The 16,026-nt window shown below is 38.4% G+C and overlaps 1 protein-coding gene across 1 annotated transcript in view; it reads left to right on the forward strand.

Annotated features, from left to right (window-relative positions):
• The window catches only part of OXCT1 (3-oxoacid CoA-transferase 1), a 65,279-nt gene that overhangs the window by 18,090 nt on the left and 31,163 nt on the right, over positions 1–16,026 (forward strand). The window contains exons 4-7 of the mRNA XM_026666455.2: positions 7,558–7,693; positions 9,138–9,287; positions 9,695–9,801; positions 13,686–13,746. Coding sequence (XP_026522240.1) covers positions 7,558–7,693; positions 9,138–9,287; positions 9,695–9,801; positions 13,686–13,746 — 454 coding nt within the window. The remainder of the gene's footprint in view (positions 1–7,557; positions 7,694–9,137; positions 9,288–9,694; positions 9,802–13,685; positions 13,747–16,026) is intronic.

Here is a 16,026-nt window from a genome sequence, read left to right on the forward strand (position 1 = left end):
TGTCTGTCATCAATTGCTTCTTCGATTTCTGTAATGCTCTTGCTAGCTCAGTGGTAGTATCTGGTCACCTTGTCTCCTCTTAGCCTCTTTTCCAATTGCCTTTGATTTTTTTCCCCAAGCAACAGGGCCTTCTCCAAGGAGTCTTGCCTTTCTAGTACACATTCAAAAAATGTAAACTTCAAGGTCATTATTAGGACTTCCTGTGAGCAATCTGATTTTAATTCATCTAAGATAAATTTGTTCTTACAATTCAAGGTATTCTCAATAACTTTGTCCTGATTCACAATTCAAATTTATAATTTCTCTTTATTTAGCCTTTTTGATGACCCAGCTGTCATAATCATATATTACATCAGGGTCTCATGGCCTTGATCATATGTACCTTTTTTGACTTTGGAATTTGACTAGATATACAGTATGTGCTAGACTGATTCTTAGAGATTAAAAGAAGCAAATAGTTTCTCCCCCCTCTGTAGATGTAATATTGATTCATATATGTATTCATATTGAAATTAGTATCATTGATCACATAAATGATGGAAATATTTGTCTTTATATAAACTTATCTTTAAATAAGACCAAGTTGATTTAAGAAGCTGCCCCATCTTTCAGAGTAGCAAACATAAACACTGTATTTTTTGCAATTTCATTTTCGAAAGCTCAGTTCATAATATTATGTAAATTATGAATGTACAATGGAATGTCCTTCTGGTTGGGTGCCCAATACATTTTTATTTTGTAACTTTATCTTGGCATACAAGCCACTGTGGGCATATGTAGTATTGGGCAAGTTTCAGTGTGAACTATTCTTAATTCTCCATCGGTTGATGTGCTGGCACAAGTTTAAGGATTCCTGTCTCGTTTTTGCTCTGTTGCCTACAATATACCCATGAAAACATTTGCCAAGGCTTGATTTCTGCATTCATAAGAGGACTAGCAAGTACAGAAGAGGATTGTTGGATATTTATAAAATCAAGAATGTGCCCAATAATTGAACAGAAAAATGCTAGAACTAATTCCAGTGAATCTGAAAGGAGATACTTTCAAGGCTGCCAAAATGAGGTACTGCTTAGTGCAGGAAACAGTTCATTTACTATACTTTATTCTGCTTTTTTCCATCAAGAAAGTCCAAGCAGAATAGTTAGCATTGGCCAAGAAGTTTTCATATAGTCTAGATTTCAGAAAATTGGCATCGTCTATCCTCAAAAATATGAGTTTCTCCCCATCTTCTTGAAGTGATATAATCTCTCTTATATCTCCTATCTTATTCGCTTTCTCTAAGATGGTAAAAAAAACCCATCCTTTTCCAAAAGGCCTTCAAAATCCTTGGATGATTCGATAATGCTATCATAAATTGGGAAGGGCTTTGCTATTCTTATTTTTAATTGAATTAAGTCAACATAGAAATGCTTGTAAAATAAATAATTGTGTTGAAATTCAACAAAATATATTGGCCGTGGAGTAGACGTTTAGACTTCTGTTCTCAAAATTCAACAAAATATATTGGCCGTGGAGTAGATGTTTAGACTTCTGTTCTCAAAATTCCCTGGATTCATGGCCATTGCTGAGAATTCTGGCAGCTGAAATCCACACATCTTGTGGATGCCCAGATTATTTTACTAATTGTGAATGTATATTTTTTTAAAGAAAAAACATGGAATAGTTTTTAAAGAATCTCCAGACTAGTTCATTATCTTAATTTTCAAATGCTTTGAGTTGATAATATTACACCTGCATTTAGGATTAGTTGGTCCTAATTTTAGCTGGGAGATTATTTTTCAATATGCCAGATCAAGTTGCTCTGGAATATTCCTAAAATACAAGCCATGTTCTGTTGGCAAGCCTGTGTGCAGTTTGGGCTACAAGTGAGGAATGGAAAACTGGGAGATTTTCCAACATGAAGTCAGCCTCTGTGCTGGGACAGCATATCTCACCAAAGTGACAATGAAGTTTAGCATTGGCTGCTAGATCATATTAGATTTCACTTGTTAGTCATGGGAATGGCACATGGTGTGCATAATTTATATATATATATATGTGTGTGTGTGTGTGTGTGTGTATGTGTATGTGTATGTGTATACACACACACGCACACGTGTGTACAGCTAACAACTGATACCTTTGTTTCCTCTCCTCCTTTGGTTACCATAATAGCAATAGCAATAGTACTTAGACTTATATACAGCTTCATAGTGCTTTAACAGCCCCTCTAAGCAGTTTACAGAGTCAGCATATTGCTCCCAACAACCTGGGCTCTCATTATGCCAACCTCAGTAGAATGGAAGGCTGAGTCAACCTTGAGCCAGTCAGGATCTAACTCCGGACAGTGGGCAGAGTTAGACTGCAACACTGCATTCTAACCACTGTGCCACCAAGGCTCTTATAATTCAGAGGGTCTAAGAAACAGTGAAGAGATAGTTAGACATAAGACATAAGAATTTATTTGTCATTACACTCGCTAACGGGTGCAACGAAATGAGGTGCTCTTCCACAAGTAAAACTGGACAAACACCACTAAAAAAGAAAAAAAAAAATTAAACTAAACACAACCAACCATACAATAATCTCTATGCAATTTAAAAATGTAAATACCCCATTACTCTCAGCCATTTAAATTCCACAAAAATCTTATGACCCTGCATTCAAACTCAAAACTGCACTTGGATAAAAACTGTTCTTAAATCTGGTCGTCCTTGTTCTTAATACCCTAAATCTCCTTCTCGATGGTAATAGTTCAAAGAGCTGATGTCCCGGATGAGAGGAGTCATTCAATATATTAAGTATCTTCCTCTTACATCTATTCCTATACAGTTCTTCCAAAGAGGGGAGTGAGCAGCCAATGATGTTTTGGGCCGTCTTGATCACCCTCTGAATTGCCCTTTTCTCTGCCACTGTGCAGCTCGAAAACCATACACAGAGACAGTAGTATAATATACTCTCAATTGAACTCCGATAGAAGGTAGTCAGTAGACTCTCAGCCAGTTGTTGTTTCCTAAGAATCCTTAGTAAATACAACCGTTGTTGTGCCTTCTTAATTAAAGCAGCGGTGTTTGCGCTCCAAGTCAGGTCATTTGTAATGATGGTCCCGAGAAACTTACATTCAACCACCTGTTCCACACGAATATACAGTGGCTGATAGTTAGATAGGTGCTTAGCCCTGTCTTACTTCTGATGATATACAGGTAGTCCTTGACTTACAACAATTCATGTAGTGATTGTTCAAAGTTACAACAGCACTGAAAAAAACAATTTATGACCATTTCTCATGATGGTTGCAGCATCCCCATGGTCAAGTGATCAAAATCCAGATGCTTGGTAACTGACTTATATTTATGACAGTTTTGGTATCCCGGGGGCATGTGACCAGCTTTTGCAACCTTCTGACAAGCAAAGTCAATGGGAAAGCCAGATGTCAACTCAAAAATATTTCTCTGGTCTTTTAGAGTTGTCAGCAGAAAGGGAATGGGGGAAGTAATGCATACCTTAAATATTTTCATAGATAATTGCTAGGGGGCCAAAGCTTCTGGCGCACAAGATTATTACTAGAGAGCGTGATTGATGACTCTTGGCTATGGATGTGTCCCATTGGAGAATATACATCCAGGGGGTGGGGGAAGACTAGAGTCAAGGGTGAGATGAATGATGTGTTTCAGTATCAGCTGTATCCAGGTAACACCGACATGTTCACTCCTAATAAATGATTTTTTTAAACTCTGAGGGATGCAGCTAGAGTTTTATGATTTGAATGGGGATGGATTGTCAGAGCCCTGACACCAGATTCACTTAGCAACTGTGTTACTAACTTAAAAACTTCACTTAACAAATGTGGCAAGAAAGATTATAAAATGAGGCAAAACTCACTCAATAAATACCTTGGGCTCAGTTTTGGTTATAAGCTGAGGGCTGTCTGTAATTACAGGTTCATGACATCTGGAAGGCATTACAATGCAGAAGGCCGGCTTCAACAATCTACATGGAAATCATGTGGCAAGAAAATAAGCTTCACTACCACCCCACTGCATCTTCCCCATTTTAATCCTTAAAATCCCATCTTTAGTGTTAAGTAATCAAGTCAGAAATAGATAATGGTACATTCACTGTATTCCAGGGTAAAATCAGACTTCCTTATCCATATCACTCTTTCAAGGCATTATTTCTAAGATATACACAAACTTAGAACAAACCCATTAATAGCAGAAGGTTAACGAAAGTGATAACTTATTAACTGAGTAAATCTAATTAACAAGCAAGCGTTTCCCATGTACAAGCACAGATAGCCCTTGACTTATAGCTATTCATTTAGCAACCATTCAAACTTACAACACATTTTAAAAAACCCACTTATAATTGGTCTTTGCCCTTGCAAATGTTGCAGCAATTAAACCAGGGGTCGCCAACCTTTTGGACCTCAGGGACCACCAAACTCATAATTTTAAATCCCACGGACCAGAGACCCTGGGAAAATCCCCCAAAAAGTCTACAGGAAAACTCCCCACCCCATTTTCCTACCGATTGAACATTCTTTATTTGGGATCGCAGGATACTGTCTCCAGCTCCGTTTTCAGGGGAGAGAGAGAGAGAAAGAGAAACTTTTGACTTCATGCAAGGAATGCAGCAGAAGTCTTTCTTTCTCTCCCACAAACTCAGCCAGAAATGAGTCTTTGTGAGACTAGTCACACTGGCGCAGCCTCTTGGAGCAGGATGCCTTGCAGGGTCCCAAAGACTCATTTCTGGTGGAGTTTGGGAGAGACAAAGAAAGACTTTTGCTGCTTTCCTTGCGTGCAGCCAAAAGCAGAAGAAGAAAGAAGCTGCCCGGTGGCCAGGCCAAGTGCGTTGGACAAGTGGGGCAAGTTCCCTACCTCTGCCCTTTCCCCCCTCCCCTCACTACCTCATATTGTTCGCAATGCAAGTGACGCAAGCCTTGTGTGGCTCAGCCTTGTGTTCCCGTGCAGCCTGGATTAATTGCTTTTGGGGGTGTTTTGGGGGTGACATTTCTCTGCGGACCACCAAAATTTTCTCACAGACCACCAGTGGTCCCTGCTCACTGGTTGGCAACCATTGATCTAAACAGTCATATGATCAAAATTTGGGCACTTGGCAACCAGAATGTACTGTATTTATCATGTTTGCAGTGTCCTGGGATATGTGATCACCATTTGTGACTTCCCCAACTGGCCTCTGTCAAGCAAAGTCAATGCAGGAGGGCAGACTTGCTTAATGATGCATTTTAGCTAACAATTACAGCAATTCACTTAACCATGGGGAAAAAGGGTGATAAAAATCAGGCCCAATACAGTTGACAACTGCCTTGCCAAGCAATGTAAATTCTGGTCCCAACTATCATCCTAGGTTGAGGAACATCTGTAGGCTAATGCCATTTGGCTGTTTTGTGGCCAAAGGATCCTTCAAAATGGCAGCAGGAGCTTAGAGGGACCACTTGGTTTCCTTATTTATACAACATACCAGTTGCCGTTATTTAGAGTTCTTAGGAGAAAGTGTATTGCAGTAAATAAGATTAAACATTTAAAAACAATGAACACATAAATAGCAGCAATTGTTATCTTTACTAGAAAGAGGGATGAACCCCTTTTTTTGAAGGTAATCGTCCATTAAGAAGGAATGATTCCACAGAGAAAAATGATCTGTTTCCATTGCTATGTTTTCAACAAATCTAAGTTGACAGCTTCCTTTTAAATATTCAGGAGAGTGGATTGAACGAGTCTTCGGGGAAAATGCTTACTTTCAGATACTTTATTTTTGTTCCTAGCATTTTTCTCACAAGTGCAGAGTCTTCTTTCCCCCCCAATCAACCAAGTATTGGTCCATTGGTCGATTAACTGGCTTGTTGCTTGAGGACGAGATTGTGAGCTGAGAGAGAACAACTGGCCCAAAGTTATCCAGCCAGCTTTCATGCTTAAGGCTGAAATAGAATGCCGAGATTTTTGAATTCTAACTTGATGCTAAATTTTGAATTCTAACTTGATGCTAAACCAATTGAATCTCTTTCGCTTGCAGATACTGTGGTCCCAAAACAGTGTTGTTATAGCTTTTGTTTTTATTCTGGAAACAAATCAGAAGCTTATGAAAACGGTTTATCATACCTCAGAGTACCCAGAGTACCCACTTGAATTTAGTTTTGTTTTTGAAATATAGAAATTGTGAATTACCCAGTATTTCTACATTTCAAGTTATAAGCTATGCTAAAAAAACACATGATCGAGAAAGGTTAAAATTTCTGAACATTCATCCCATCCCCTTTAATATTATAGAAGTATGTACAGAGTCTGAGGTGAAACAAGCTTTTATGTGTTGGAGACAGGTTAAACCAATGTACAGTATATAATAAACTCTGAATAGTGGAATATTCTGGAAAATTATAAAATCAATAGAAGAGAAGGTATGTGGCTCAGGGTTCATCTGTAGAATCCTTGGTGATCTCTGTGCTTGTTTATTTGCAGATGTTTCATTACTCAACTAGATAACATCAGTGTGAGTGTGTGGTTTGTTCTTTATTTTTTAGAAAAGTAGCTTGCTCTGCTAGTGTTGATGGAGGTGTACTTTTCTCCTTGATTACGATATTACTTTCTGCTTGATTGTTTGTCTGGTGTTAATCCCTGCTTATGTGGAATGTTGGTTGCTGGAGAAGATGTGTTCTGCTCTTTTTGTTTCCTTCTTAGCTTTTTTATTGTCTCTTGAATGGTGCGCAAATATGATTTGTTCCTATGTGTCCATAGAATGCATGCCCATTATAATCCATATCACAAACCATGTTTTATAAACTAAGATTGAAGATACATTCTTGCAGACCTCAGAGCTTCTTCTGACTATAGTTGCTGAAAAGTGATGGCATATTTCCCCATATTTTGAGATAGGAAAGGAATTCAACGCAGCAAATTTGAATTCAGCGCAGATTACACTGACCAAATGTAATCTGCATTTTTCTTCTTGGTGTGGCTTCTGGTCTTTTCCCTTTGTGAAAAGACAGGTGCAAAATAGGAGCTAAGCATGTCAGGCTTCTCCCTGCTGCCTCTCTTTCTTCTCCAACCAACAGACTCAAACTTCCTTGATCTTCTTCATGTTCCACTCATATATAAATAATTGTTTGTTATTTGCAGCATTTATTGTAAGGCTCACCTCATTCTGAATGTTAGCTTTCAAAACTTCATCCTTACAGATTTAGATAATTTCCTGGTAAAATACTTTTGTAATGTGCCCCTCTTTCTGATTTTGAGGAAAATGCTCTTTCCATTCCTCAGTTTATCAGAACAATTTATGCAATAATGCTGTTGTCTCTTGTTCCTGGCTACTGAGGTTTACTTTCCGTGTTCTCTAGTCTTCCTCCAAAATATTACTTTTTTTTTTTTTTTGCTACACCCTGAAAAGGCTGTACTATACAAGCCACCCAGTTGTAGTTTATTTGACAGATTGCAATTAAACTAAATTGTGGCTCAGTGTGACTCTTTTTTTTTTTTAATTTGTATATTGGTCACAATATTCTAGGCATAATCTAAATTTTCCGTCACTTAATTCTCAACCTTAACCCTGTTTTTTCTGCAGAGTAGACAACTTTGGGCTTGGACTTCTGCTTCAGACCAAACAGATCAAGCGTATGGTGTCATCCTATGTTGGAGAAAATGCAGAATTTGAGCGACAATATTTATGTGGTGAACTGGAAGTTGAGCTTACCCCACAGGTAAAATGTTTTAATTGCCTCTTCTTTGGAGGAAGGCTCCTTAAAATTATTGGTATCAATCTTTGGTTTCCGTTCCAGTTGCAGGATTTCCACACTAGAACCTGAAATGTTGGTTGCGTAACTACTGTATTGCACTGCCCTTTTTTGTCTGTTGCAAGCTGTAAGATCAGACAGCTTTCCTCATTTCTGGCAATGTGCATCTTGGGAGTGTATTCAATTGCACCATAAGAATCAGGAAACTGGACTACATCCTTCTTTGGCCAGATTGAGAACCAACCCTAAAACCTGATTTATGTTGGAGCCCCAGGCTACAGACACACTACAATAATTATAACACAGTATTAACATACTAGTAAGAAAACATAGATAGTCACGTACCACTAGTTAAGAGTAGGAGAGGTAGGAGGTGTTTTTAATTGCATTTTGCATTGGCAGTCACTTTTTAAAAATGCATTAAGTATTTGCAATGTTGTGCTTGACTGAACTGCACTCCATTCTTCATGCACGTTTAAACTAGTTTTTTTTGAAAAAGATGACTGCTTGCCTGCCAGCCATACTTTCCCTTTCCATGTTAAGAATACAAGTAGCTCATTTTATACTTCGTAAGTTAATCTTTTCTTAGCTCAACCACACTGAGTAAATAAATTAACCACAGCCTGACAAGCTCTGGCTGCCTTCTCCTCCAAATGTTCAGATTCTGGGAATATTCCTATAAGATGAAGTAGCACAGTTGAAATGTGCTGTAATTAGCATGGCAAAGAAGCCATATTTACCTGAAAAAAAAATCTGTAATAAATACAGTTGGGGAAATAGATTTTTCTAAATATTTTTGAGGAACTGTAAAATATGAAGAAAAGTTTGGAAAGTACATGCCAGATGATTAAGAAATGAAATATTGATAACATTAAGATGCCCTGCTGATCATTGACCTTATTTTATTATTGCGTCGTGAGCTCCTGTTGCTTTGTCCCAGGTTCTGCCAACCTAGCAATTCAAAAGCATGTACAAATGCAAGTAAAAAAATAGGGACCACTTTTGTGGGAAGGTAACAACGTTCCATGCGCCTTCAGCGTTTTGTCATGCCAGCCACATGACCACAGAGATGTCTTCGGACAGCGCTGGCTCTTCGGCTTTGTAACAGAGATGAGCACCGCCCCCTAGAGCTGGAAACGACCAGCACGTATGTGTGAGGGGAATCTTTACCTTTACCTAATAAACTAATATTAAAAGTTAGAAAGCTTGAATACCTCTGTTCCACATTCCTTAGGAATGAGTATTCTATGGAAATCCTCTTGCAGTATTCTGGAGTCATCTCAGTGGACTTAGAAAAGAAGAAAAGGTCCCTTAACAACTTTTGTCAAAGAATTGATGTACTATTATGAGTTACAAGCCTCCTTTACATTTGTCTTGTCTTGCCAGCCATTAAGCCTTTTGTTCTTTCTAGGGTACCCTTGCTGAGCGGATCCGAGCAGGAGGAGCTGGCATCCCAGCTTTCTTCACCAGTACGGGGTATGGGACATTGGTGCAAGAAGGAGGGTCTCCAATCAAATACAACAAAGACGGCACTGTTGCCCTGGCTAGTGAGCCAAGAGAGGTAAAATACTTGTGGATTTGAATGAGGTTGTGAATGAGGGGGGAGGGCACAAGCCTTTCTGAAACTTTTGAAAGTTAGGGCAGATTCAGGACATAATACACTTTGCCTGTAATATGATAGTGTGATTTTGAGGCCTGTGCAGGAAAACAAAGCGGAATAAGTCCCAACTTAGAACAATATATTAAGCAGACTGTATAAATCCATTCTTCAGATCATATTGTGCTCCTGATTTTATTCAGTGTGCACATTTGATTTCCAATTTTCATTGCCGCCAATGGTATTTTCACTCCATTTCATTTCTGCGCAAAGTGATCGTGTTAAATTGTAGGGTTAGCTCATAATTTAAATAGAACAAAACTTTTCAACATTTCTTAAAAATCCCCCCCCCCCACCTTTTTTTTTTAAAGGTGAGGGAATTTGACGGTCGGCATTACATTATGGAGAAATCAATTACCGGAGATTTTGCGTTAGTAAAGGCCTGGAAGTCTGATCGTGCTGGAAATATTATCTTCAGGTATGGCATGTTCACAGAGCAAGCATGTTTTAACCTTGCTTTCAGAGAGTTTTCGGGGGGAATATGAACATTCTACAGCTTAGAGGAATTATTATTATTTGTTTCTGTTAGGATGCATCTTTTAATTATATGCAGCAACAGGGGAGTTGTTCAGCTCAAATAATTTATTTTGAGTTCCAGTTTGATGTTTAAAAGATTTCTAGTCCCCTACTAGGACAATGTGACCATAAAAGACCATAAAAATGAAACAAAAAAGAACCTCACCATAACATAACAACAAAACAAAAGAAAAAAACAGCAGCAGTACATTTTAGTATTGAATGCAGAGTTTATAGCCCTAGAACTGGAAGCAGCTCTCCAAAATTGTCAAGACCTTTCAAAAACCCCAGCAGCTTTCCAAAAGCTGATATCAAATGGAAATATTGTTCATTTAATAAAAGAAAATTACAGTCTTTGACTTATGACTATAATGGTAAAGGTAAAGGTTCCTCTCGCACATACATGCCAGTCTTTCTGGTTCTAGGGGGCGATGCTCATCTGTTTCTAAGCCAAAGAGCCAGTGCTGTCCGAAGACGTCTCTGTGGTCATGTGGCCGGCATGACTAAACACTTGAAGGTGCATGGAACACTGTTACCTTCCCACCAAAATGGTCCCTATTTTTCTACTTGCATTTTTACATGCTTTCTAATTGCTAGGATGGCAGAATCTGGGACAAGTAACGGGAGCTCTCTTCATTACGTGGTGCTAGGGATTCAAACCACCGAACTTTCCGATCGACAACCTCAGCATCTTAGACATTGAGCCACCGTGTCCCTATGACTGTAATGGAGGCTGCCCATTATGGCTGTAAATTATAATGTTCATAAAGTGGATCATCATATGATCAACTCAATTATATGACTTTTATTTTTTTACAGTAATTAAGTGAGTGTGGTGGTGATTAAGCAAACCAGAGACCCAATTTGGTTTAGTGGTTAAAGAGCACTGGGCTGGAAAGCAGGAGACAGTGAGTTCAGGTCCCTCCTTAGCCATGACCAGTCCTTCTTTCTCAGCACACCTCACCTCACCGGTTTGTTGTTATGGGGAAAATAAGAGGAAGTGTGCTGGATATGTTTACTGCCTTGAGTTATTTCTAAAAATAATAAAGCTGAGATACAAATAAATAAATTGTTTGCTATGTGTAGGATGTTACTGAAAACTGGAAATCAACGCCAGTTTTTGAAAAAAAATAATGTAAATTGCGGTCATGGGGAAAGGAGGTCTCTGTACTTTGGAACCAAGTTGTAAGAACCTTTTGTGGGATTGCCAGGTTTGACAACCACTGTTTTAGCCTGCTCATTTCTGCATCCGAGTCTCATTCATTTTTAGAATGTATTCACTGGCCTGCCATTGAGAATCCAAGTATGGTTACAACCTGAAGAAGGTTGTGCATTCCTGTCCTAAGTTATGTCCCAGAATCCTTTGAAGCAATGCAAGAGCTTCTGGTCTCTGTATCACTATACAGAAGAAAGTATCACTATAGGAAGAAAGCTGATATAGCAAAGCTAGACTCTTCCCACTCATCATGACTAATGAAGGCAGGAGGTTGAAATAACTTACCCATTTATGATAATGGTTGTCTTACTCCAGTAGTTTGCTCCTTCTGTCTCTGTGTTGGCAATGCTGCCTATCTACGGTTGTTCTTCAGCAGCAAAGACTTTTCTCCGCGTTTTGCTCCTTGCTCTGTTCTACCGTATTGAACAAACCCAGGAAACAAAAAATAAAACCACATGAGGGCAGTAGAAGGCTGTAGCTTTCAGCTTTGCATGAGCTGGAGCTGGAGACACTATTAAAAAAAGTAACACTCTTGGCTTAATGTTAAGCCTTTTCTTAATATTAAAGAGACGTATGCCATCATTCTGAGACATGCTGTCAAAAACACCGACATCCATATGAATTCAGTGCTAGCATTTTGATAAAAAGCAATTATTATAAGGCTGTGTATCCAGGAACAGATAACGTTAGCAAAACAGAAGGAGAGAGCCAGGTTTTTTTTTTGCTGATGATGTTATAAAAGCATTATTATTATTTTTCAAATAATGTCAAGATGGTAAATAGACGGAGAGCAGCATTAAGAATTAAAATTAAAAACTGTGATCTTTTCTTCCAGGTTGAAATATGATTATTCTTTCTAAAACCCAGGAATAATATAACTAGTTTCAGGACTGTTCCCAAGTGGTATAATTCATATCAGAGATAGTCTATGAGGTACCTCTATCAATGCTCAGAAAATTGTAAATTAGAGGGATGTTACATGTATAGTAGGCCCTCTAAACCAGTGTTCCTCAACTCAGTAACTTTAAGAGCCGTGGTGGTGCAGTGCTTAGAATGCAGTATTGTAGGCTAATTCTGCCGACTGCCAGCAGTTCAATTCTCACCGACTCAAACCTTCTGAAGTCGGTAAAATGAGGGTCCAGATTGTTGGGGGGTAATATGTTGATTCTGTAAACTGGTTAGAGTGGGCTGTAAAGCACTGTGAAGCAGTATATAAGTCTTAAGTGCTATTGCTATTAAGATGTGTGGACTGTAACTCCCAGAATTCCTCAGCCAGCCCTATTCTAAACAAATCCATGTTTAATGTAAACCAACCATAATTGGAACATTTCCAGCTAACTCTCTCCAGCCTCTCTATCTGAGAATCAACAGTGAGGGAGAGGCCAGGATGTTTCTAGTCAAATTCCTGCTATTGACAAGATTGCTGTAATATTGATTGAAAATCTTGCATTGTTATAATCTTAAGAAACCATTAGAGGTGGTCCTGGCATGGCTGGCAGAGAACATGCTTCTATCTGCTATTTATTTGTTAGATTCATGTTTCATCTTTTCTCCAGAAGCTTTATGGCTTACATGAAGATCTGATTTCATTCTATCCCAACTATAACTTGGCTCAGAGAGAATGACTTATCCATTTTCATGCTTGAATCTCAATAGCGTCACTCATCTAATATTTTAACCACTACAGTACACCAGAGGTGGTATTCAGCAGGTTCTGACCAGTTCTGGAGAACTGGTAGCGGAAATTTTGAGTAGTTCAGAGATCCAGCAAATACTACCTCTGACTGGAGATTTTACAGTATCCTTCCCCTGCCACGCCCACCAAGCCATGCCCACAGAACAGGTAGTAAAAAAATTTGAATCCCACCACTGCAGTACACCCATCCTCTGTGCTACAACTACAGGATACGAACATTTCTTATGCGTTTGTTCATAAATATACAGCCAAAGGGATATCACACGTCCTTGTCTTACTCTCTTTTCTATGTTGAATCTATTCACTAAGCACTCACCATGGGAGAATGGGACAGTCCCAAGGGAAACTTTTTGAGTTTTTCGGCTGGTTTTCAATGAAACACAGTCAGAGGGATACATTGATTTGCTTAAGGACTGCAATGTTTGCTTAATGATCTCAGCAAAAGTCATATAATTGGTTCCAGTCACATGGATGCCTCAAAGTATGACCATTATGATTTATGATGGATAATCTGGGTTCCATTACAGTAGTATGTTGAGGACTATCTGGAAATGTGATTAATTGAGAACCTTGAAGATAAGAGTGAAAACAAGGATAACACTTTACCATTAAAACCTACTCTGTTGTTCTTGATGGGGGCACACCTTTTCAGCTTATATGTAAGCAATCAATGCCTGAAGGACAGAGGGAAGTCCCTTTACTGTCTATGTTCAAACAGAAGCTTTGGTTGGGATTTCTGGACCTGAAGGCCAATCCCCTTTAAACTCTGAATTGATTATGCTTTGAATTTTGTTCTGCTAATGTTTCTTGACATTATAGAAAATGATAACTGCAGCTCTATTAAGCATACATCACCCTCTTTCTTCTCAAACAGAAAAACTGCGAGAAATTTCAATCAGCCTATGTGTAAAGCTGCCAGAACAACAGTGGTAGAGGTAAGGCAAAAAAAGTTATTCCCAGCCCCAGCAGTGGTTCCTGGGATAAAGATGTTTCATCCTTCCGATTCTGCAGCTTTCTGAGAGAATGAGATTGTTGTGTTTGCAGCATCTTCTTCCGTACCAAATATCCTCAGACTTGGTTGGCTCCTCTTCCCTTGTTTTTGTTTTTACATCAAAATCAAAATCCTCTTTTACAAGCACAGCCTTAAGCCAAATTGGGAAGAGATGAAGATGTGAGAGTGCAGTATCCCCTGCTTTCGTGTGACAAATGTATAGAAAGACCTACAGGCCTTGGTGAATTGATGCATGACATATCTGTATATTTATAGATATATTTAAATATATTTAAAGCTGAGCAGTTCAGGAGAATGGGGAATTGCTGATACTCTATCTGTGTGCAGCAGAAAGGGAATTAGCAGAGGCATTTATATAATCCTAAAAAGCTGAATCCGTGTTTCCAAGAAAAGGATTGCTCCTTTTTTTGAAGCCTAAGCTTTTACCCTTTGCATGTAGGAACATAGATCCTGTTTCTATTAACTCTTTCTTTATAAATATATTTAATAATTGTCTCTCTAGAAACAGTTCTAACTGGTGTATAGTACAATATAGCTAAAATAATCTTGTAAGTAAAGGAAAGATTTCCTCAAGTTGAACTGGACACTTGATGGCAATAGGACACATCTGGGCGGTTGTCTGTTGTTTTCTCCTGAGATTCTCTGGGGATCTCTCATACAAATGCTTACCAGGCCCAAACTTCCTCAGCTTCTGGACCTAATCAAAATTGACTACGTGCTTCCATCAAAAAGGCTTATCATATTGTAAAGCTAGTCTTAAGGAAAAACTCGATGGGGGAGGAAAACTTGTCATCTATTAAAAAACTTGTCATCTATTAAATTTAGCATCAGAGAATCACTTAGAAAGTAAGGCTGTTGAATGTAGACCGCCTGGTCTTTTTGCTTGGTCTTTTGATGTCTCAACCAGTCCCAGAGTGGGAAGGACTTCCTGCCTTTGATCATGGAAAGATGTATCATTTAATAAAAACAATACTAAGAACAGCCTTCACCAAGCTGTTAGATGTGTTGATCTTACAGGATTTGTAGCCCAATGCACCTGGAACAGATTGAAGAAGTCTTAAAGCAGGAATCTTCTTGTACTTTGTATTGCAGTCCCCATATCTGTCTCTACTCCCTCCATCCATTTCACTCTTCACTCTGTTTTCCTTCCCCATGTCTTCTCTTTTTTCATGTTCTTTGCAAATTGTGTTTTTTCCTTGACAGTGGAAGAGGCTAGAAAAACAAAGGTCTGTATTTTGTTTAATTTTTGACAGATTCAAGATGAATTTTAAGGATGCGGGTTCTACACAGTGTAGAATTCTTTCACCCATAACTAATTAAATAAATGTAATTAAAAATCCTGCAATGTATCCCAGGTTGCTTAGCAACAGCTGTCCTGTTCCATTATTATTCTGCTCCCAAGTACAATGGATCTCATTACAGTGTGTGGCAGCATTAAATGAGTTCCACTTCTCACCTAAATATTGGTATTTACATAACTTTTAATGAATGTTTGAAGATTCTAAAAAAGGGTCAATTTTTATACAAATTAGTTTATTTAATCTTAGTTTTCCTTAGTTTCAGGCTTCCCTTATTTTCCAGAATTATAAGAATTTATTTCCCAAACAAACATATAGGAAACACATTTTTCAGATCCCTGAAACAACTTAAAAAGAAGTCCACAAATTCATCTAATTCATATAATAATAGCCAGCACATCCCATTCAATCATCCCATTCAATTTAGATGTATTTTCTGTGCATCTCTTTGCTATGTGTGCCCTATTGATTGCAGCCTATTGTCAATTATTTTTTCTAAACATTTGTAGAAACCATGCATTAAATGTACTATAACAAAAATGATAAAACAGCAATGAATCTAGAAATTGCCAATTGAAGATTGATCAGATAAACCGCTGTCAAATCCTTCCTAAGTTAGTGAGAATCTAGCTATTACAATTCCATAAACTTAAGGCGTATTAGCCTTTGAAAGTTTCTTGAGGTGTTTGAAATTTTGAAAACGCATTGCAGGCACTTATGAAAGCTGCTGCAGAGGAGAGGGAAAATTTCTCCATATAAAAATTACAAGACACATTTTCTGCTTCCTGACACCTTTCTAGATCCCTGTCCTCCTTAGCAGGGGTCTCCAACCTTAGTGACTTAGGTCCATAGGTTGCTCTGGCTATCTTACATTTCTTCTTTCGGAGGCACTTTAGTATCCATTC

The sequence above is a fragment of the Notechis scutatus genome, chromosome 2 (assembly GCF_049901735.1).
Source record: "Notechis scutatus isolate UNSWTSFEM ecotype Mainland chromosome 2, rNotScu1.2, whole genome shotgun sequence".
Classification (NCBI taxonomy): domain Eukaryota; kingdom Metazoa; phylum Chordata; class Lepidosauria; order Squamata; family Elapidae; genus Notechis; species Notechis scutatus.